The sequence below is a fragment of the Bufo gargarizans genome, chromosome 6, assembly GCF_014858855.1.
Source record: "Bufo gargarizans isolate SCDJY-AF-19 chromosome 6, ASM1485885v1, whole genome shotgun sequence".
NCBI lineage: Eukaryota > Metazoa > Chordata > Amphibia > Anura > Bufonidae > Bufo > Bufo gargarizans.
This window is the reverse complement of record NC_058085.1, coordinates 136227640-136252152: the sequence shown is the minus strand read 5'-3', so window position 1 is coordinate 136252152 and position 24513 is coordinate 136227640. Positions and strand designations below refer to the sequence as shown.

The 24513-nt window shown below is 44.6% G+C and overlaps 2 protein-coding genes across 4 annotated transcripts in view; one reads left to right on the top strand and one right to left on the bottom strand.

Annotated features, from left to right (window-relative positions):
• Window positions 1-10461, bottom strand: part of DBF4B (DBF4 zinc finger B) — a 41666-nt gene extending 31205 nt beyond the window's left edge. Inside the window, exons 1-3 of one of the 2 annotated variants that reach the window (XM_044298210.1) lie at window positions 10378-10461; window positions 10063-10095; window positions 4543-4676 (exon numbers count right to left, since the gene is read on the bottom strand). In XM_044298210.1, coding sequence (XP_044154145.1) covers window positions 4543-4676; window positions 10063-10090 — 162 coding nt within the window. In that variant the 5' untranslated portion in view covers window positions 10091-10095; window positions 10378-10461. Of the gene's footprint in view, window positions 1-4542; window positions 4677-10062; window positions 10096-10180; window positions 10216-10377 lie in introns of those variants that run through there. The other variant, XM_044298211.1, reaches the window with a different exon arrangement.
• Window positions 10462-10554: 93 nt separating this feature from the next.
• CCDC43 (coiled-coil domain containing 43) lies at window positions 10555-24513 on the top strand. Of its 2 annotated transcripts, none has more exons than XM_044298212.1 (5): window positions 10555-10782; window positions 14645-14735; window positions 17161-17296; window positions 18421-18470; window positions 23947-24513. In XM_044298212.1, the coding sequence occupies exons 1-5, from the start codon at window positions 10603-10605 to the stop codon at window positions 24132-24134; spliced, it is 645 nt and encodes a 214-aa protein (XP_044154147.1). In that variant the 5' UTR covers window positions 10555-10602; the 3' UTR covers window positions 24135-24513. The 2 variants fall into 2 exon arrangements, with proteins under 2 accessions (XP_044154147.1, XP_044154148.1); XM_044298213.1 differs by having other exon boundaries at window positions 10574-10782; window positions 14590-14735.

Sequence of the window (24513 nt, the reverse complement as noted above, 5' to 3'; positions counted from 1 at the left end):
ATAGCCTCTTTTGTTGCACTTAGTTCTTAGTAGTTTGAGGAACGGTTTCTGGACTGAATGTTCCATCTTCCCTGCCAGAAGACTCCCCCTGAATGTGCTCCCCATCCCCAAGGGCTTGTATCCGTGGTGATTGCTATCGGATTCTGAGACACCTAAGGGCATCTAAAGGATAAATTTGTTGGGATTGTCCACCATAGTAATGACATCCTTGCTACTGAACTCAGATGAAAGTTGTAATCCAGGATAGGGGAGAACCGTCCAAGTTCTTTAGAATGTCCTCCTGCAATGGTCTTGAATGAAACTGAGCATAGGTTACCGCCGGGATGGTGGAAATAGCCTGTCTCCGGGAACACCCATAACTGAGAAAAAGATCCTGTAGTTTGTCTACCAATAACATCCCCTTCTGTTCTTACAGGAAACATCTCTGATTCTGGGAATCTAGTAGTATCCCCAAAACCACGCATCTCAGAAGGAAGTAACTTGGATTTTTTTCCAATTTATCTTCTATCATAAAGATTCCAGAATTACACACAATTGATCTGTCTCCTACTTCAAAGACGATTCTGTCTAGGATTTTATTAAAAAGTCGTCTGAATAAGGGACTAGAGCGATTCTTTTTAATCTTACATAGGCTGCTACTTTCGCTTAGGGCTTTGTATTGTAGATGAAGAAGAGAGCCCTGAACCCAAACTGCCATTCTCAAACATTTTTGGGAGCAGATACTGATCGGGACATGATAGTATGCCTCCTCTAGATCTATACTTGCCATCAAATAGTTCTGGGGGGAGTATATTTATGGCAGATGGTAAAGTCTCCATACGAAATTTTTTGTAGCTCAGATTCTTGTTTAATCTCTTTAAATTCAAGATTACTCTGAAGGAACACAGTTTTTTTGTTTTTGTTTTTTTTAAGTGGAGAATAGACCCCGGTTCCTTTTTCTCCCTCGGGAACTAAACTTACAAAAAAACCTCCCTTTGCAAAATTAAAGATTTTTCTGCTTCTTTCGGATTCTTGGTTAAAATAATAATAATAATAATAATAATAATAATAATAATAATAATAATAATAATAATAATAATAATAATAATAATAATAATAATAATAATAATAATAATAATAATATCTTCCTGTGGTGTGAGGAATTCTATTTGAAACCCTCTTAAAATGTCTAAGGCTACTTTCACACTAGCGTTTTCGCCGGATCCGGCAGGGTTCAGCAAAAACGCTTCCGTTACTGATAAAACAACCGTCTGCATCCGTTATGAACGGATCCGGTTGTATTATCTTTAACATAGCTATGACTGATCCGTCATGAACTCCATTGAAAGTCAATGGGGGGAGGGAATCAGTTTTCTATTGTAGCAGAGAAAACTGATCCGTCCCCACTGGCTTGCATTAGGCTGGGTTCACACCTGAGCGTTTTACAGCGCGTTCCTACGCGCTGTAAAACGCTCAACAAGGAGAAACCAATGATTCCCTATGGGAATGGTTCACACTTGGGCGTTTTACAGCGCGTACGATCGCGCTGTAAAACGCCCGACGCTCCAAAAAGTACATGAGCGACTTTTGGGGCGTTTGTGGCCATAGGACACTGTAGTGAATCACACAAACGCGCGCGTCAAACGCGCGTTTACTATTACAAAAACGCGCATAAAAATGCGCGTAAAACGCGCGTTTGCGCAACGCTCAAGTGTGAACCCAGCCTTATGGTTCATGCTGGATCCGTCTTGCTCCGCATCCCAGGACAGGAATCAATACTGGAATACTAAAAAGTTAGAGTGAAAGTAGCCTAAGATCCCCTTGTTTTTTTTAAAAATATATTTCCAGGCCGGGTAAAACTAAGTCCCCTTTTTAGGTGCTAATCCTTCAAAAAAAAAAAAAAAAGGGTCAGCAATGGATTTCTGCTGCCCAACATCCTCCAATTGCATTGTCACTCTTACTTTTAATAATGGCTCCGTATCTTGAGTGGGAAAAAGTGCTCTACCGGCTTCATCTTCAGAAGAATTACTCCCCACATCACTAGATGCATCAAAATTCCATTTATCTTCATATGAAAAATCAGAATCAGAAGCCACATTCTGTCTAGTGCCACATGCAGTTTTAGTGGGGCCCCACTGCCCATTCATATACTGCTCGGTAGGCACTCTCTCCTGCTACTGCAGGTCCCAGCCACGTGTCCCCAATTGATCCGGCATTGGCCCGAGCTGCCGGCGTCATGACGCCGCTCCAACGTTTCTACTGCACATGCCCATATGCTGTGGCCATCTTTGAAAGTCCTCCACAGGGTGATCAAACTGGAGCCACCTGGCACGGCCACAGCAGCTCCACACATGGGAAAAACTGGGAGGAGAGGTGGAGGAACAGCAGGCTCGACGGGCGGCTCCCCAGAGAGTCTTACGCCGCCATTGGAAAGGTCACCCATGGACTAAAAACCTGGACCCTCTACAGCCATCTTGGTGTGAACTTCTTCAGAGGTAGGTTCCCCAGGACCTCTTATCCGGAGGACAGGAGACCCGAACTGAGGTGTGGTGGGGGTGTGAACTTTTTATATCCTCAGGTTTCCTGTCCTGGATGGGAGGTCCATCACGCATAGGTGAGGGGAAAATAGCAAATTCCGGTATCAAATCAATCCGGGTCTAAAAGTATTGATTGGGTATCGATACCCGGTGCAAACCTAGTCTCTAAAATGGAACCTGGCATATTTTTTATTGTAAATCTTCCCCATAATGTTGAACACTACTTTTCTCCAGCTTACAGTAATTATCTCTGTTGAGCATACCTAAGCTGTTATGACGACTGCTAAAACCCAAAGGGCATGCCAGGCTCCAGCACAGTCATGCCGCTTGGCCATGGCAATTAAGGAGAGGGAGGGGCTGGCAGAGGAAACAGGAGGAGTGAGGGCGCAAAAAGTGGCTTCGGCCTGCCCTCGGTACACAAACACATAGCTGTGGTTCACCTGATTAAAACGTAGTTTTTCTTGTTGACCTGAGGCTCCGTTTCCGAGTTATGATACCTTTTCTTAATATGCAAATTAGGCCTTTGGTGCAATGAGGAGGTGTCACCATTGCTGTTGTTGCACCAAAGCTCCACTCATTTCTATGGCCAGCCCCTCCTTGGTTGCTTTCCCACTGCCTAGCCCTGAATCAAAGCAGCGAGGGAGAGGCTCGTCACAGAAAGGAGTGGAGCTTGGGTGCAACAAGAGCAATGGCGATGTCCTCATTGGCCTAAATTAGCATATTAAGAAAAAGCGCCATAATGCAACTTCTTTGTAGAAATGCCTATTATTGTCTGCAAAACGGACAAGAATAGGACATGCTATATAATTTGCAACGGTAGCACAGATGGACAGCAAACAGATGACTTCTGTGTGCTATCCGCAATTTTTGCTTCCCCATATAAAAGAAACGGGCCAAACGGATGCACATTTCGTATACGTCTGAACCATTTCCGTCTGCAATTTTTTTTTCTTAATCTCAAAAAAACGAAGTACTGTCTTAAAAAAAATTAAAATATGGATCTCGGACAGAAATTGCTCAAAATGGATGCCAAATGTGCAACAGAATCTTTATTTTTTTTTAAAAGGATCCTATTTTGTTTCAGTTTTTCGGACGGATCAAAAGAACAGAAAATGAAACAGTAATGTGAACTCTCCTTTAGGCCTCTTTCAAACTAGCGTGACGGATTAGCTCCGGATGCGTTCAGTGAAACTCGCACCATTTTGTAAGCAAGTTCAGTCAGTTTTGTCTGCAATTGCGTTTCAGTTGTTCCGTTTTTTCCGTGCAGGTGCAATGTGTTTTGATGCGTTTTTCACGTGCGTGATAAAAAAAAAAAAAAAAAAACTGAAGGTTTACAAACATCTCCTAGCAACCATCAGTGAAAAATGCATAGCATCCGCACTTGCTTCCGGATGCAATGCGTTGTTCACTGAAGCCCCATTCACTTCTATTGGGCCAGGGCTGCTTGAAAAACACAGAACTGATATGTGAAAAAATAAAATAAAATAAATAAATAAATAAATAAAAAAAGACATTGAAATGAATGGGTCAAGATTCAGTGCGGGTGCAATGCGTTCACGTCATGCATTGCACCAGTGCGGAAACCTCGCTCGTGTAAAAGGGGCCTTACCTCGATGGGTTCATGTGCTGTCTGTTGCGCACATGGAAGAAAAACAAGTTTGTGTGGATAAGCTTGAAGTAAAAATCTTAAACTTTACTACCCACTAACAACTTCTGATTTACTAGTAATGACCATTCTTTAGTTCTGGGTGTAGCTGTACTCAAACTGTGCAGACACTGAACAAGAAGGAAAGGCTGACAGATTTCTGAAGCGGCTGATCAAAGAAGTATGACACCAGTACAATTTGGTCTGTACCGATGCCGATGGTGTAGAACACTCCACTACTAAGGTCTTGCTCTTAGATCTTTGAGTGTTACCATCTTTAACCCCTGGATGGGCATTTCTAGAACACGGAGAAGTCACAGTACTTTAGGCTTTCTAGCATGTACAGACTAATATTACTGTGCAGAAACTTCTTTTACTCACCCCACCCAGGCTGCTTATGGCTTTAGTTAGGAGCCGAGTCTGCTTGTTGTGGGGAAGATCCAGGTAGAACAACTTTCCTGTAAAGGTGATTATTTTCCTTCTGTCCAAAGTCAGACTCTTTTCTGGATGTCGACCTTCACACAAACACAAGAGTGATAAATCGTACCATGTACATCCAAACCTACCAGAAGAACCATTAAAGGGAACCTGTCACAAGGATTTTGGGTATAGAGCTGAGGACATGGGTTGCTAGATGGCCACTAGCACATCCGCAATACCCAGTCCCCATAGCAGTGTGTGCTTTTAGTGTGTAAAAAAAAAAAAAAAAAAACGATTTTATACATATGCAAATAAACCTGAGATGAGTCAGAGCTTGAAAATATGACTCTTCTCTGGTCACACAAGTAAGATATGACTCTTATGTTAATTTGCATATGTATCAAATAGTTTATTTTTTTGACACAATAAAAGCACACAGAGCTATGGGGACTGGGTATTGCAGATGTGCTAGTGGCCATCTAGCAACGCATGTCCTCAGCTCTATACCCAAAATCCCGGCGACAGGTTCCCTTTAAAGGAGTTGTCTCACCTCACAGTTACTAAGGCGGGACGAAACACAGTTCCGACCACTCGCGGAAGGGAAACAGCAGAATGCTCCGGCTCATGGCAGGTGCATGACAGCTACTGCAGTATAGCACAACAAGCTATACGGTTTCAGTAGCTCTCATGCTCCGCCGTTTCCTGGCCTGGAGGTGGTCGGAACGGTGTCTCATGTCGCCTTAGTAACGGCAAGATGAGACAACCCCTTTTACTACATGAAAATATGGAGTGATGCCCAAACACCACACATACATGTATTCATTTACATACAGAAGTGTTACTCACTGCGTAATCAATAACCTGCAAAATACAACCGGGAGCAGTAAGGCTAAGCTCTTTAAGGGTTTCCCTATGGTACCTTCTGAAAAAAGGCCCTGGCAAAGACAATCTAGAGACATATTCCTACTCAGGCTCTTCTTCAGTGTTAACCAAGGAGTGTCATCCTAGTAGGGCAAAGACCCCATGGGATGTATACCCCTCTTTAGCACTGCAGTAATAGAGCTCATGCACATGAAAGCATATTTGGTCCACATCCGATCCGCATTTTTTGCAGATCGGATGCAGACCCATTCATTTCAATCAGGCCACAAAAGATGCAGCAAGCACACTGTGTACTGTCCCCATCCGCAGCACCACAAAAAGACAGAACAGGTCCTATTTTTTGTTCATTTTGCAGACAAGGACAAGACTGCTACAGAAGTTAATAAAGAAATGGTGGCATGCACTTGGCCGGGATCTATGCTTTGCTTTCCGCAATTTGCGGACTGCAAAACATTTATGGCCGTGTGCATGAGCCTGTAAGCAGTTAAAGTAGAAGGAAATGATAAGAGGAGAAAAATAAATTGCCTATGCTGAGAAGAATGAGAATAAGTTACCTTTAATGTATAACTGTCATATTTTTTTGGGGAGTATTGGATTGTGGTGATTAATATCTACTTGGTGGCCCTATTTCAACTTTTCACTGTGTACTCAATTGCCCCTTAATTCCACAGTTTTGTTCCCTGTACTGCCTACTTTTACCTGTGCTTAAAATCAGGTTGCTAGGCAGGGTCCGTCTATCTGTTGAAGGACGGAGGACGCAGAAGCACGCAGCGTGCAAGGTCACATTCCTGACAGCCAGGGACTGTAGGTAAATGATTAAAGCCAGGTCCTCCCCAGCAGCTGATAACAGTGCCTGGGCTGTGTGCACTTCTCCCTGTCCCTGCGCTTGGCAGACGCTCCCTCACTCAGCAGAGTTGGAGGATGCAGAGTGGAAGCAGCGCAGAGCAGGGAAGGGAGATCTGCCATCTGCTCAGTGTATAAATGAAAGCAACATGTGGTAAGAGGACCCCTGTGTGCGGCAGGAGATTAACCCTTTAGGGGGAGGGCTCTGGTTACTGACACTTTTGGGGGGCTATTGTTACTGGCTAGTGAGGGCAGGCAGGATTAGCCTCAGCGTGAGGGCAGTGGCGACCATCTTAACTGAATAGTGAAATTGCAGTTTTATGCAGACTGGTTGCTAAAGGCTGAATCTTATTAAATATGGGGTAAGTCAGTCTAATAGTAACTGATTCTGGAATATCATGTTATTAGTAACTACGTATATGAAAATTGAAATTAGGGTCTAAGTGTGACAGTTATCCTCTAAGGGCTCATGCACACAACGTTGTTGTTTTGCGGTCTGTTTTTCACGGATCCGCTGTTCCGTATCTGAGTTTTTTCCCCCCTTTCTCTGATTTAAGTCCTTTTCCGTTCCGTTATTCCACAAAACATATCTGTATGGTTTCCGTATACGATCCATTTTTTGTGGATCGGAAACTAAAACAGTAACTTATTAATCACCAAGCACATAAGCAATATTGGCTAGGAGTAGCATTTCTACAGTATGGATCTGCAAAATACGGATGACATACGGATGTGTTCCGTGTGCGTTCCGTATTTTTTGCGGACCCATTGACTTGAATGGGGCCTCGAACCTGATTTGCTGACAATAATAGGACATGCACTACTTTTTTGCAGAACGGAAATGGAATGCACACAGAGTACCTTCCATTGTTTTTGCGGACCCATTGAAGTGAATGATGCGAACGCATTGCGCCCGCATGGAATCCGGACTCATTCATATCAATGGGTCTGTGTACATGAGCGGTGGTTTTCACGCATCACTTGCGTTGCGTAAAAATCACAGCATGTTCTATATTCTGCGATTTTCACGCAACGCCGGTCCCATAGAAGTGAATGGGGCTGCGTGAAAAATGCATCGCATCCGTAAGCGGTTGCTAAGAGATGTTGTTTGTAAACATTCAGTTTTGTATCACGTGCGTGCAAAACACAGTGAATCGCATTGCACCCGTGCTGAATGGCTTTGTTTGCGAAATCGCACAGTTTTCACTGAACGCATCCGCTCGTCTGCAAGGGGCCTAACTGTTCTACTCTTTTACATGACACTTTTCTCTCTATGGTGCCCATTTGTGTGTAGGAAGGGTAAGATACCCACATTGGTGAAGGACGAGGTAGTGTGGTATTAGTTACGGAGCAGCTTTTACAGGGATTATATGGGCAGTGTAAATTTCCCACACATTACCCGCGGTGTCACGCTGGCTGCCCGGCAGTCAGGAGAACTGCAGAGGTTTATCTATATTGGATCATTTACATTTATTTAGTGGTCTGTCAATTAACTGTTGTTGTAAAGTCGTTTCCGACAACTTCTGAGCACTGCCACCATATGAGAGCAAGTTCTCGGAAACCACTTTACAACAGCAGATAAGTGACAGACCTCTGAAATAAGTGTCTATTACTACTTCATGCTGCTCTCCGTGATGACACGTTCCCTTTAATACAGGGGTCTGAAACTGATTTAGTGGACTGGGGTCTGATTTTGATATAGGGGGTCTGAAAATACTTAAGGGATCTTGGATCTGATATTAAGATAAGGTTCGCTTAGGGTCTTTTCTATCCAATATCAGATTGGTGGGGGTCCGACTCCAGGTGTAAGCAGAGTAATGTGTAATGGACATGCTGTCACACTTCAGCTCAGCTTCGATTCACATGACGCTGCTTCCAGCATCATTCACTGTTATGATTCCAGCACTGACCACAACCAGCTGAATAGTGGGGGTGACGGGCTTCCACTTATTGGATACTGATGACCTATCCAATCCAGATAGGCCATTAAGATCTAAAAGGTGGAAACCCACTTGAAAAGGAGTGGTCCCAAGATGTATACTTCTCATTATACACAAGATAGAGGATGTGTCTGACTGGTGGGGATCCACAATGATCATGAAAACAGAGGTCCTGTGTTCCTCTCCCACTCCAAGGAAAAGAATGGCGGACGAGTATGTGCGCTGCAGCTCCATATATTTAGAAAAAAAAACGTCGGCACTACCTGGTTGGGATTCAGTTGCGTCTTACTCCCAGAAAGAGGGACTGTATAAAAACAGTGTTGTGGTGCCCAGCATAAAAGGAAAAAACTACAGCACTCATCATTCTAAAAACTTTCATTCCTTATTGGATCCATTAAAATCGGGTACATGAAGATACAGGAGATGTGGCCTGTACCGCATCTCTTGTATCTTCCATAAAGGAGTGGAAGTTTTTACAGTGGTGAGTGCCGCAGTTTTTTCCTCTATCCTTAGATTTATGTGCTGGAGACAGCAGAGCACTGTTTGAATGGGTTTTCCAAGATTTTAATAATGAATGACCTATCCTCAGGATAGGTCATCAATATCAGATTGGCAGGGGTGTCAGACCACAGCCAATCAGCTGGTTGAAGAAGGCTGTGGACAGCGCGAGTGCTGCCTTCCTTTCATTGCTTACCTGCTTGCCACTGACAAGCTGTCCCATTCACTTCAATGGGACGAGTCCTTCCTAATCAAGTGTATAGGAACGAGCTGTCCCATAGACGCGAATAGGACAGCTTCTTGTAACTACACCTGCTCACCGCTGTGATAGACAGCGAGCAGGTAAACAATGAAGGGAAGGCTGCGCTCACACAGCACGCAGCCTTCTCTCCAACCAGCTGATCAGTGGGGGAGCCGAGTGTCAGACCCCTGCTAATCTAATATTGATGACCTATTCTGAGGTTAGGTCATCAATAGTAAAATTCCAGAAATCCACTTTAAGGCTTTCTGTGTAAGTTACATAGAGAATTAACAGAGCAGAAGCGAGTAAGCTTGTCCGTTGTTCTATTCACATGGGGGACACACAGGACCTCTGTACTCATGATCACTGGGGATCCCAGCGGTCAGACACTTGTCCCCTATCCTGGGATTAGGTAATATGTTTAAAGTGTCAAGAAACTTTGTATAGATGATACAACTATATCAAAGGTTTTGATTGGTGGGGGTCCGAGTGCTGAGACCCCCTCTAATACCTATAACAAAGAGAAGAAATGATCACTCTCCTCGCTGCATGAGACAGGCTCAATAGAAAATGTATGCCTCCATCTCCTACAGGGAGGAGAGCTATGCAAGTGCTTCTCTCTAGTGTTGAGCGAACTTGTGTTTCAAGTTCGGGTTATCTAACAATCCATAACTTATGGTCCGTAGTAGCGGAATCCACAACAGAATTCTTAGATAACCCGAACCCTGTTCGACGAACTTGAAACAAAAGTTTGCTCGTCCCTACTTCTCTCCCCTTGGTCTAGTGATGGTTGGGGGTCTCAGCACTCAGAACCCCACATGTCTCTATGACCTATCAAAAGTACTTTAAACCTCAACACAGTATAGAGGATCTGAACATATTTAGTCACAGGTTTTATGTAAGGCGAGCTCCCAGGAATGGGGCATATTTGCTGCAGCAGACATGTCTGGTTGTCATCAGATTCTGTCTTCAGGCCTGGAATTGATCAGATACCAGCACTCACGTGAAACACAAGAAAAAAGCCTTCCACATCTTACTGGACACTGGTGGTCACAGCGCTCTCCTGAGAATACGTACCAGATGGCACAGGACTAAGCGCTGCCATTGCATCTATGGGAGAGAAAATCCAGTTACAACACTGCAGTTATCTACCTGATCCCCCCCCATCCCCTATGTAATAGCGGGTGCACACAACCAGTGGTCGTGACCCCAGTCGTTATGTCACCAGGAGTGCAACTCTGGCCTACAATCTGCAATTTCAGTCAGTATTGCTGCATACACCTCACGTATGAGCAGAGTGTGGAACTACAAGACGCAGCAGGTTCACTCTGGGAATTGTAGTCCCACCACAGCCAGCTATATCCTACGTCCCTCACTGAAGCCACCGCTCACCCGGTCTCTCAGCCGTCTTCGCATCTGTCGCTTTCTGTAAGAGCAGAAATTTAAAAAACTCAGTCACTCCCGCCTGAGCATAACACCGACGGCGAGCCAACAGGGCCAAACAAATTCGGAAAGCGGAGCCAAAGAGGACGCATGCGCAGTGGAGTTTTCAGAGCTTCCCTGGGAAGGCGCCGCATAGCCACTCCTCCTCGGGTAGGACCCCAGCCCGGCTGGAAGATGGCGGCGCCCAGCGAGCAGGTGGCAGCCGGTGATTTCGAGGCATGGTTGGACGAGCGGCTGGAAGCTCTGGGGATGGATCCGGAGGTGTACCCGGCTTACATCAAGGGGGTCCTGCGGGAGGAGGACAATCCCGAGGAGAGGGATGAGGCGCTCAGAGGCATCCTGTCTGCCTTCCTGGTGAGCGCAGCTCCTCTTCCTGTTGTGAAGCTGTAGTTCCTAGCATGCTGGGAGTTGTAGTGGTTTCCACTAGTCCCTTGTGCTGGGAGCCTTATTAGGAAGCGCTGGCACTTTTTCCCACACCTGGAGGACCATAAGCACCAGCAGGGTCTCCTACAGCCATGGGAGTGGGTGGGGTAGGTACTCCTAGCAGAGTCTCCTGCTCCAGTTTTGAGACTTGTCCCCTAATTGTGCCTCATGTGTCCATTACTGATGTGAGCAGAAGGATCCTTGTCCATGGTGAGGGACTCGGGGGGAAAAAAGTTTTATTTTCTCTGTGACCTCAGCAAAGGAGTCAATGACACTTCCCCCAGGAGGTGACATTCCCATTTCTCCTCGATGGAGCTAAAAATTTGGTGGCACGCCTCTTCTGAAACTGTTATGATAGTCGGATGGTTGTGCCAGCCCCTGCCAGTTTTTACAGTTTCCACTGCCGAGGGCTAAACCTCAGTTGCCGGCTAATGTTTAACCAGGGACTGATGTAGCGATACAGGGCCAGCCATTTACATTTCTCCTTAAAGGGAATGTGTCACCTATTGTTTCAATCATATTGTAAGGAATTTTTGGCGATGTGATTTTTAATTTTCCATGTTACCATCTGTATTTAATTAAAAAAATTCCATTAAATTCTGCAATTTTCCTACTGGCCACTAAGCCTAATTGGCGCCATTCGGTCTGTACAGATTGCTTTTCATTATTATCATCACAGGCAGGATTAGAATGACAGATATCACCACTGTATAGATAACCCAGTAGGTGATATTGCAGCTTATCTACTCCCTTCTGACCTCAGCACAGGCCACAGAGAATCTCCCATAGAAGTTAATGAGTTCAGCTCCTGTCCACTGAGTCTAGGGCCTATGGTGGCTGCTGTAAAACATACTTCCAAATCCCGTTAAGAAAAGCTCAGGCAAGATGAATAAAACATCTACGATCGGAGAATAAAAACGGATTTAAAAAAGGACGTGTCGCTAGTTTTAACAAGCAGAATTTTTTTTGGTGACACATTTCCTTTAAAGGGCTATGTTGTTAAAGGGAACCTGTCACCGGGATTTTGTGTATAGAGCTGAGGACATGGGTTGCTAGATGGCCGCTAGCACATCCGCAACACCCAGTCCCCATTGCTCTGTGTGCTTTTATTGTGTAAAAAAACCGATTTGATCCTTATGTAAATTAACCTGAGATGAGTCCTGTCCCTGAGATGTGTCCTGTACGTGAGATGAGTCCAGCGTGAAGTAGCCCAGCACCGCCCCGCATCCTCAGAATCTCCTCCTTGCTCCCCGACTTCAGAAAGCCAAGGCGCCGTAATCTCGCGATGCGCAGTGTCCTCATAGTGTTCCTTCCCTGTGCTGGCATCCACCTCAGGGAAGGAACTGCGCATGCGCTAGGTCGCGCATGGCGAGATCACGGCGCTCTGGCTTTCTGATGTCGGGGAGCAAGGATGAGATTCTGAGGATGCGGGGCAGTGCTGGGCTCCTTCACGCTGGACTCATCTCACGGACAGGACTCATCTCAGGTTAATTTGCATATGGATCAAATCGTTTTTTTTCCACAATAAAAGCACACAGAGCTATGGGGACTGGGTATTGTGGATGTGCTAGCGGCCATCTAGCAACCCATGTTCTCAGCTCTATACACAAAATCCCGGTGACAGGTTCCCTTTAATGCTTATATTTATTTTTCATGGTTTTCAAGATCTCTGCCAGTGACTGGGAACCTTCATGGTTTACTTCTAGAAACTGAAAATATACCTGGGTGATAACTGTACGGTAATGAGCTGAGTATCAATATGTTTAAGGGTACTTTTACACTAGCGGCAGGACGGATCCGACAGGCTGTTCACCCTGTCGGATTCCGTCCTGCCGCTATTTCACCGTGCTGCCGGACTGCCGCTCCATCCCCATTGACTATAATGGGGACGGGGTGGAGCTCCGACGCAGTGCGCGGTGAGAGACTAAAAAGTCGGACATGCAGTACTTTTAGTCTGGCGGCCTCTCGCCGCGCACTGCCGTGCTGCGCCGAAGCTCCGCCCCGTCCCTATTATAGTCAGTGAGGACGGAGCGGCAGTCTGACGGCATGGCGAAATAGCGGCAGGACGGATCCGACAGGGTGAACAGCCTGTCAGATCTGTCCTGCCGCTAGTGTCAAAGTAGCCTAACACATTATTCAGGCAGATTTTCAGTTTCTAGAAGTAAACCATGAAGGTTACCACTCACTGACAGCTAGCAGAGATCTTGCAATTTACTGTATTTTACGCATCTTGAGCTGAATGTCATTTTTTATTACAAATTTTCAGCAGTTTTTGTCCTGCAGGGTTAAGTTTTAGTGTTTGCAGACTCATTTTTTGTTTTTACATTGAGTCCTGTGAAGTCCTTATTTCCAAATGCCTGACCGCTCATAAACACTTATTACAGGCAAACTTGCCGAACTGATAAGAATATGGTTTGAGTGTTAGGCTACTTTCACATTAGCGATTTTGCTGGATCCGTCATGGATCTGCAAAAATGCTTCTGTTACAATAATACAACTGCATGCATCCGTCATGAACGGATCCGGTTGTATTATGTCTTCTATAGCCATGACGTATCTGTCATGAACACCATTGAAAGTCAGTGGGGGACGGATCCGTTTTCTATTGTGTCAGAGAAAATGGATAAGTCACTCCGCACCACATCGCGGACAGAAAAATGCTGCTCGCAGCGTTATTCTGTCAGCGATGGGAGCGCAACCAAATAGAACGGAATGCATTTTGGTGCACTCCGTTCCTTTGAGTTCAGTTTTGTCCCCATTGACAAAACAGAAGCGTTCCCGACCCCCCCCCCCCCCCCCCCTCCATTGAGATCCTATGACGGATCTCAATAGCGAAAAGGGAAAGCGTAGATGTGAAAGTGGCCCTAATGAGCTGCCAGGAGTTCTGAGATAAGGGCGTCACGTGAGCCGTCAGAACAGCAACATGACTAGTCCTACTTGTAGGGATCTTGTCACCTACATTTTGCATATAGAGCCGTTTATAGGGTCTGCTAGGTCTCCTATAGCGTGCCTGCAATATACCTTTGCATTAGATACCTTTGCATTAGATATGAATGCTTCAGTTTATTCAGAAAATCGATTTTATAAAAATGCAAATTACCTCTGAAAAGAGCCCAAGGGGCTGTTCCTAACGTCTCTGGAGCCCAGCCTCGCCCATTCTGAAGGTGCCGAGTAGCGTCCCACATACCAGAGTTCCCTCCTAGTCCTCTGAGTGACGTCATGGGAGCTAGCAGGGGACTTTGGATTGCAGGGTGGTGCTCGGCTCCTTCAGAATGGGGGCGGCTAGGCTCCAGAGACGTTAGGAACAGCCCCTTGGGCTCTTTTCAGAGGTAAATTGCATCGGCTCTATATGTAAAATCTAGGTAACACAATCCCTTTAATTCTTTATGAAAATTTCTATAAAGACAAATGTGAAGAAACAATTTTTAGCCCAAGATGAGTAAAATGCAATCGTAAAAAATTGCCTCCAAAGGTGTTCAAAGCCTACATATACAGTGATTGAAGGAGCAAATATACTGCTTTACAAGAGATGGTCTATCCTCAGGATAGGTCATTACTATCTGATTAGCTGTCCTGCAGTGGACGGAGCTGGACTACTGCATAAGAGCTGACCAGTGGGGGTGCAGAGCGTTGGAACCCCACCCATCAGATAGTGATGACCTATACCGAGAGCACAACCCCTTTAAGGTCTGATGACAGTCTGCTTTTCCACATTAGACATTTTCCTTCTTTATGTAGCACTCATCTCTACAGCTGGAGACTATTCAGACAATATTGGCTTTTCATGTACCAGGAAGAAGACTCGATAGAAGAGGTCTGTCTAGAGATAGTCACCAAATGGTGTGACGCTGAGAAGGCGACCAGAGCCCAGACTAAAGCAGAAGGTAACTTTCCATACATGACACTGGGGCACATTTACTAAAGTCTGCCAGAGTTTGATGTGGAAAATGTATTAAGAGACTGATGCTTTGCCGCATCTTGTACGGTCCGTGCGCCACAAACTGGAGTCTACACCGGATATGAGCAGAGCAGTGGAGAATTGTAAAAAGCCGATGCTTTGTTTTTATTAAAAAAATTGTATAGCAGAAAACAGACACGTAACTTCAATAATGCAGTTTTCTTGTATGGAAAAGTGATAAATAGCTGCAGAAACAAAGGGGGAAATTTACAAAGATCCAGGGGTATTCCCATCTGGGACACTGATAGCATATCTCTAGCAAATGCCATCAGTGGCAGATAGGTGCGGGTCCTAGATGTGGGACCCAAACTTATCTCTAGAAAGGGACCCTCAAAGTGAACAGAGCGCAGCTGCACATGTGTGGCCACCCAGTGTTCACCTTCTGAGCACAATGTTCTCTCCTTCACTTCGGCGGCCCCGTTCTCTAGATACGTGCAGGCCCTAGAGGTGGGAGCCACAGCTATCTGAAATGAATGGCATATCCTAGTGGTAAGTCATGAACTAGGATTATCCCTTTTAAATGATCCCACCTCTTAATAATTCGGGCACATCTTGGGATGTCCATCCTCCGGAAACTAAAATCTACACTGAATTTAACAGTAATGTTAAAAGGGTTTTCCAAGATATTTTTTTTAATGATGACCTATAGCAGTGATGGCTAACCTTGGCACTCCAGCTGTGGTGAAACTACAACTCCCAGCATGCTCAATTTATTTCTATACAGTTCTGAGAGCAGCCAAGCAAGGGGGGCATTGATGTCGCCGTTTGCTCCTTTGTCTCGTTCTCACAAACCGAAAACGACCGCCAGAAGTACAATCGTGAAATCCCTGGTGTAGTGTGCGTCGATGTGTGCGCAATTCCTCCAAAATAACATCACAGAGACGTTCTCAAGTAGGTTCCAATAATGTGCCTCCTTCCCAGCAGCTAGGCGTGGTTTATTTATACCAGAAGATGGAGGCGGTCTTACAATCATGACCAATGAGGAGACAGGTTATGGTATGAAGTGATTGGCTGGAAGGCGGTCTTACAATCATGACCAACGAGGAGACAGGTTATGGTATGAAGTGATTGGCTGGCAAAGATGTGAATGATCGTGCGAACTTATGTTCGCGCGTTCACACACACATTCGCGCCCTTTCCATTGCCGTGCTTATCCTCGTGGATGAAGAAACCCCCCCGCGACGGCCCCCATTCCTCCCTCCTCAGCCGGCGCCATGACACTGGTATCCTGCAGTAATACCAGGCCGGGCACAAATCAGCTACAGGTCGGGACGACCGGACCATCGTGCGAAAGTCTCTGCGCAGATGCGAACGCGAATGCGAACGAATCTGCGCTACTCCATAGGATAGATGGCGACCATACGGCGAACAATTATTTTTCCACAACAGCATCTTGGGAGTTGTAGTTTTACCACAGCTGGAGTGCCAAGGTTAGCCATCACTGACCTATAGTAATGATAGAGGATAGGCCATCAGTATCTGATTGGTGGAAGTCCGACACCCTGGTACCCCTGTAGATCAGCTGTTTTGAGAAGGCACCGGCGATCCTGTGAGTGCCACTGCCTTCTCGCAGCTCACCAAGCACAGCGCCGTACATGGTATAGTGTCTATGCTTGGTATTGCATCTGAGCCCCATTCACTTCAACGGGGCTGAGCTGCTCCTAGGTCACGTGACACATGAATGTGTCATCACTCAGCCTAGGGAAAGCGGCCTTCTCAAACGGCTGATTGGCGGTGGCCCCGGGTGTCGGACCTCACCATTCAGATACGGATGACCTATACAGAGGATAGGTTATCAGTAAAAAAAAAAAAATCTGAAAACCCATTTAAATTTCTGAATGTTTTATACCGGCACCACTGATCAGTTGCTTGAAGAGGCCGCGTCTCTAGTGAAGGTTGCAGCCTCTTCCTAGGCCAGTGATGACCCGTTCATGGGTCACATGGCCTAGGCGAAGGTCAGTCCCATTCCAGTGAATGGGGCTGATCTGCTATATGAAGCACAGTCACTAATTTACAGGAGTACCAGGTGTCTGACCCCCCTCTGATCAGATATTGGTCGCCTATCCTGAGGATAGGTCATCAGTATAAAACACTCAGAAAACCTCTTTAAAGTGATACTGACTCCTTGCTGCATCTCCTGATGAAATTTACAGAAGATGGATCATCAGACGGGGTAGTGTGGTTGCAGAGCCAACTGTATTATACCTAAAACTGCACCCATGGCAAATTCCAGCAGGAGGTGTGGGTAGGAGATAATGGAGTCTTAATCTTCTATGGACAGATTCTTGGTTTTCTCCTTGGTCAGTTATGTGATTATACATGGCTTATGGTTTCCCTGTCATCCCGTCTAGACGAGGTGGAAGCGCTCACCAGCATGATAGAAAAGCAAGCACAAATCGTGGTAAAGCCCAAAGAAGTGTCAGAAGAAGAGCAGCGCAGAAAGGCTGCCCTCCTGGCACAGTATGCCAATGTTACCGATGAGGAAGAATATCCTTTACATCCAGCGCAGCGCTGTGTCTATATAGTAGCATACAATTTAATGAAAATATATGGAGAATATGCAACAGGTATGGGGTTAGTACTAGACATGAGCACACTTCCTAAAATTTGATGCGGGTACAAGTCAATTGTAGATCTCCAAAGCTCTCCCTGGAAATTCTCTTTTCATATGAGCATCTTACTAGAGTGCATGCAGTGATTGGGTGTGTAGGCCCTTCCTACAGTATGGAGTGGTATTACATGTATTTTACTGCTCTTTGCCTGGCTGACCTGCTGTGACATCAACGGCATCCCATTTTGCACGATACTAGAAAACCCCTTTTTTTTTTTTTTTTTTACTTTGAAATTTGAGGATTTCAAAACTAAAATTATTCGTTTTCTGTAGAGTGGTGGTCTCAAGTTACAATAATTTCAAATTACATTGGTTGTCTCCGTACAAATTAACGTTGTAACTTGAGTGACCGCTGTATTGTGAAGGTCTTGCGCACATGAAGGAGCAAATTCACTGCGAGAAACGCACTCCGCTTGGGAGCATGATTTCCCTTCCTGGACTCTCTTCTAACACGACCTCACCGCATTATAATGATTTATAAGACTATGTCCCTGCCCAACAGCATTATGTCACTACTATTTATTAAAGATGTTGTCGGGCAGGGACACACAGCCTTATAAATCATTATAATGCCGTGAGGTCCCGTTTTATAAGAGCAGAGTTTAGGATAGGAGATCACAATCCCACACGAGTATGTTTTTCACAGTGAACACGGGCTATTAGGCTTTAATGAGTTTTAGGTATTCACGTCTAAGTAATCCTGATTTTAACCTGAGCCAAAGGTAGAATAAAAATAAAGCAAAGATAAAGTCAGTCAACAGCAACTTACCAGCTTGTTGACAGTTTTCACATTGAAGCAGATCATTTTTCTACATTGGAGAAATTGTAAAAAGTTATAATAAATTCTGACGATATACAATATATTTCCAAGTTACAATAACCATGGGCTAGAAGGAACACATGCCCAGCTAAAGTTTACAGTGCAACATTTTCTTCTTTGTGCCTCTATGTATGTATGTCAGTGTTTAATTACACACGTTACTTCCTTAATTAATGATACTGCAGATGAAGAGGAGGACATCGCTGCTGCCGCCCAGAGCAATGATAAATGTATCCTGACTTTATACAGAAATTGCAGTGTATATATATTTGTACAGAAATTGGAGAATATAAAGCATATTTTTCTCCTTATAAGATGCACTTCTTTTCCCCCCCAAAATGAGGGAAAATGTCAGTACATCTTATGAGGCGAATACCAATGAGGGCTTCCACTACTAATGAGTAGGACTTCCTGGTCCTGCAGGCTATGCACACTGTGCTATGACCTGCACATACCATGAGTACGTAGGTGCGCTCTGAGACCTCATGCTGTGCGACGTCAGGTTAGGAGTGACAGCGTCCAGAACAGGAGAGGTAAGTTAATAATTTATTTTTTTGTATGCTGATCCCTGAAGATCTGAACACTGAGACACCAAGCAATTGCAAGAAGTGTATGGAGCAGTGGACATGCATGCACGCAGGGAAGGCTTAAGTGACCCAAAGGTCCTGGGCTGTTCCTCAAGCTTGGGCCCGCACGAGGAAAAAAAAAACAAAACAGTATACTGCACAGTATACCCCTGCTCCCCAAACATAGTGATAAAGACATATTTAGATGGACTTTAAAGGCTATGTACACCTTTTGGGGGCATTTTATTAATGATTTTTTTATTAATGAATTGTACTCATTATGAGGTTAGAATATTTTTTTACAATTGGTCTATATTAAAAATATGGAGTCCTTTTCTCTGTACAGAGCTGAGACGCTCTAGTAGCAGGATCTGAATTGTCTCCTTGCTCCGTCAGGCAGGGAGCTGACAGGCTTGTTATCTCTGTTCTCAGACCACCCTGGAATCCATCAGTGGTGATCGTGCTTGCACACTATAGGAAAAAACACCAGCCTATATGTCCCATGGTCCCAGCCACCAAATAGGCCAGCACTTTTTCCTATAGTGTGCAAGCACGATCACCACTGATGGATTGCAGGGTGGGCGTAACCCTGGAAACGAGCAGTGTACAATTCGATGGAAAAATTAATCCAGCCAGCAAAGGAAGCATTATGGATAATAACAATACATTAGTAAGTGCTTTGTATTAACTTCCTCTACATAATAAATGCTTAAGTGTGACAATCCCTTTTACTTAAATATGTGTTTATGACCTCTTAGTAATTTAAAGATATGGGTTATTAGATGATAGGCACAAAGTGCAAGTAGGATTCGCACAGCTAGAAAAACTGTTAATTCTTTGTGACAGAACGGCTCAATATTTTTAATAAAGACCAATTGAAAAAATTATTTTTAGCCCAAAATTAGTAAAACGCAGTCATAAAAAAAAATGCCCCTGAAGGTATACATAGCTTTTAAATTCTGCACGGTCACACATACAGGACAATACAGCACTGCATACCTGTTACATCCAGTGACATCTCCTCTGATATAGATGTTCTCTTTCCTCATTTTCTTCAGACCACCATGTTATTTTAACCACGTCTCCTCTCTGCAGCGTTTACCACAAAGAATCTTCCTTTTCCTCAGTTTTCCATCATCCGTCCTCAAAAGTACTCTCAGCAGTTACAATGCCGCCTATAGCAACCCTAGTGGTAGTACACTGCCACCCATAGTGGCTCCAGTAGTTATGTGCTCCCAGTCATTATATGTTCCCCAATAGTGCTTATTGCCCTGTTCACATAGCTGTATACCGGCTTGTTTGTTGCAGGACAAGTTGCACCTTCTAATTGCACCATTTAATATGGCATACAATGTAGGGGAAAACTGGAAAAAATAATATTCCACGTGGGATGAAAATGGAAAATAAAAACCCCAATAGCGCCATAGTTGTAGGGGTTTTGTTTGTACAGCATTCCCTATGCCAGTGATGGCTAACCTTGGCACTCCAGCTGTGGTAAAACTACAACTCCCAAGATGCTCTCAGAACTGTATAGAAATAAATGGAGCATGCTGGGAGTCGTAGTTTCACCACAGCTGGAGTGCCAAGGTTAGCCATCACTGCCCTATGCGGTAAACCTGACCTGTTACCATCATTCTCCAGGTCAGTCCAATTGTAGTGACTCCAAACTAGTATGTCTTTTTTTTTTTTTTTTTTTTTTTTTTTTACAGAAAAAAAAAGATAAAAAGCTTTGGAAAATGTTTTTTTTCTTTTTTTTCTATGAATCACCATATTCTGACCCCCATAATTTTTTTTTTTTTTTTATTATAATTGTGTGGGCTAATTTTTGTAGGCCAATTTGTAAATTTTATTGATACCAATTTGGTGTGTATGACAATTTTGTTCATTTTTTATTTTTTGGGGTAAAAAAGGTAGCAGGCACACTCGTATTTGGGATTGGATAGAATAGCTTTATTCTAAATATTTGTATAAAACTTGTATGGTTACAAGTATGACGTAGAGAAAATTATAAATAGGTGAGACCTCCAGACACTAGATGTGTGTACCTGATGGGGTAAAAAGAAGGAAGAATGTGATGTGTGATATAGTAGCTGGTACCAGACTTTAGTGAAAAACCTTGTGGGTTAAATCCGTGTAGAAATAGATTATTAAAATTGGAGATAAAAATAGAAAAATATGAGGAATATGGCTATATTAGCCATATAACTTGTAGTACATCTAGGTGATGTCTGTTGTATAGCGCTTTTCAACAGGATGCAGTGGAGTAGTTCCCCTTCCAAGGGACTATTAGTGGTGGAGTATCCTTTTTAAATGGAGCTATCTCGCTTTGAGGTAGTGTATATCTGGTTATGTATATAGTCACGTATGATTTTGTATATTGTCTTTGCAGGCAGAGTAAATGCTGTGGGGGAATTAGTGTTCTGAACCTGAGTGCGGTGTCCCGTACTGTCTTAGGTTCAGAGTTCACTTACCCACCGACCAGGGATGTCCTCCGTAGGTGTTCCGGGCAGGTCCCTATCGTAGCTCGGCTCTCTGGCTCGTGGCGTCCCTCATGGTTCCCAAGCGCGTCTGTTGTGTGACGTAATAAGTGACCAGGGGTTAGTCAAGTGATCGGGATCCGCCGGGCTGTTTGAGTGAGGCAATTGGGTAAATGGAGCGCTCCTGAACGAGAAGTTCTTAGTTGTAAGATATTCCTTGTTTATTAGCAGTGATCCTCCACACTCTTAGGTCTCGCCTATTTCTAATTTTCTCTACGTCATACTTGTAACCATACATACAAGGTTTTATACAAATATTTAGAATAAAGCTATTTTATCCAATCCGAAATACTCATTTCCTTTGACTGGGTGAGTCAAACCAGCAGATAAACACCTCTGCCATTCAATTGAACAGTTGAGCCGTCTTTATATTCACTATTAATTTATTTTTGGCAGATGAAGAGATGAAAAAACTGCGAATTGGCTGGGTGTCTGCTGTTTTTAAAGACCGTATCGCCGACATAGTCGTACGGCGGTAGGGTAGTGGATAATCATGCTAATTAATGGTTACTATTGGGAGGATGATTAAACAGGGGTATATAATGCTTCACATAAAGTTTTTTTTTTTTTTTTTCTATTCTGCAGCATCTTCACATACAAGTACAGCAATGTCATTGTCATTGGGAGGCAATTTTACATGCCAATCCACCATTTTTCTGCGATTACATAAACAGTGAATTTCCTGGCCATTTTGCATTGCCACTTATCTGCCTCCCAAGTAACTGCACGACCAACAGGCGAGAATACCAGAAGAGCCTTGTCTCCCTTTGGCTATGCTGTTTCTTGAAAGGTCACTAAATTTAGTGTTTATGTAACTGCAGAAATACATATGGCTGACTGGCATTCAAAATGTCCCTCCCAGCCCCACATTGCCCCTTACACAGCTTAGACTTCAAGTTGCTGCCTGCACTGATGACCTGCAAGCTTGAAGCAGCACTGTGTCAGGGCAGTGCCTGACTGCTAAAGTTGCCCAGCGAGCACTCCATATTCCGTACGGTGCTCTTAGCAATGTTCTCACCCTCAAAGAAGCTACCACCTCATTCTTCACTCTGCGATGCTCCTGTTATTTCGGCCAGCAAGGAAGCGATGCTGACTTTAAGCCCCATGCAGAACGTCCTGACTGAAGCCTCAGGACGTTATCACTGTTGGCCTGCTGTAGGTTGTTAGTGCGGAAGTAATGGGACGACGAACGGCCCAGGGCTGCCGACCTAAACTCCTCTATTCTAATCCACCATTGCATGCGTACCAGGGTCAGGGGGTCCCAAGCTCTGACAATAATGAACCCCTAATAAAATGGGGCCCTTAAGGCCCTCTATACACAGAGGGTATCCTCAGAATCATTTCATCTGGTGGGCCAAAGGGACTTCAGTCTGACGCTGATATGCACCACCACTCCAAGCACATGGTGGACTCTGGGACTTGCTTTCTTTTGGTGTCCCAGTGGTCAGACCTAAGGCAAGCAGGCACCTTTAATTGTTATTAGTGGGGAAACCCTTTTAAAATTAAAGGTATATTCCAGCCTTAAGATATTGATGATCAGATATCAGATCGGTGGAAGTTCTAACAACTGGCACCGCTACCAACCAGCTGTTTTGGTCAGCTGCAGGAAACTAAACAGTGGACAGGGTCAGAAGCAGAAGGTCCAATGCATCTTGTAGTGGCTGTGCCGATGTCCTGCAACCCAGCTCTGGTTCACTTGAATGGAAGCAGACCTTCAGTTCGCGGGCACAGACACTACTCAGCAGTTAGAGCCTTCTGCCTCCAACCCCAGTGTTAGGTTTACGTCAGCTGACTGTTGAGGGCGTAGGACCCCCACCAATCTGATATTGATGACCTATTTGGAAAGTTGGTTTCCATATCTAAAAGCTGGAATGACCCTTTAACGTTTCCTTCTTGCCGGTGATGGAATCTGCAGCTTTTTTTTCCCCCCAGGAAACATATGAACAAAACAGACAAAAAATTTAGGCCTGTGAATAAATACAATCTGTAGATGTTTTTTTTTTCTGGGCGCTGCTCCGTTCGCCCACTGTGCCCCCCTGCAGTTTTCCCGGGTGGTATGCTGGGCTATTTAGGCATGGAGCAGGGATCTAAGAGCGCTTACTATTTTTTCTGGGCGCCGCTCCGTTCTCCCGCTGTGCCCCTGTTGAATTCTCCCGGCTGGTATGCTAATGAATAGCATCGATACAGGGAGGCGGAGACGACTGCAATATTTCTCAATGGGCATCTCCTCCCTGTCTGTAGTGCGATCCAATTACAAAGGAGAGCGTCACACCCAGGGAGAAAAAAAAAAAAACTCACCTTCTCCCTGGCTGTGACGCTCTCTGCTGTGGTTGGACGGCGCTACAGCCAGGAAGAAGGAGATGCCCACTGAGAAACAGGGAAGTCTCCTCCTCCCTGTACTGATGCTATTCATTAGCATACCAGCCGGGAGAATTCAACAGGGGCACAGCGGGAGAACGGAGCGGCGCCCAGAAAAAATAGTAAGCGCTCTTAGATCCCTGCTCCATGCCCTAAATAGCCTGCTACTTATTTCATAATGTCTGGACCCATGAAAGGTCCTCTTTAAGTACTGTTATTATTAAGGATCTTTAACTAAAGTTTAGCACTTTTCAAGAACACGAATCTGGAAGACCTTGTGAATGCCAGGAAACATGAACGAGATGCAATGCGGGAGGCATCGCATAAGAAGAAAGATCAGGACAAGCAACAACGGGAAAAGGACAAACAAGCCAAGCAGGACCGAAAAGAGAAGGAAAAAAAACGCACACAAAAGGGAGAGCGCAAACGATAAATCTCCTGCATTACAGACTTTGCCATGGGTCGGGTGCATAAACTATATGGATGTCTATATAACATAATCTGAGCTCCTTCCATTGAGTGTATTCAGCAGCAGCAAGAAGCGAGTTCAGGTCTCATTTCTGGTGGTTCTAGCTTGAGAATAACTAACTGGTGTAACCAACATAACTGACAGTCACACTGCATTATTAAAAGAGCGATGAAACTGAACTGCTATTGTTCTCCCCTCTCCTGCCAAAGAGTATTTGGAGCATGAACAATACAGCTTTCATCTGACGGGTGGGTTAGATGTGTTTAATGGTGGGGTCTTCTGCTTTGCACTGAACATCTATTTATACATTTGTAAATGAAATAAATTTTGCCCGGCACGCTGA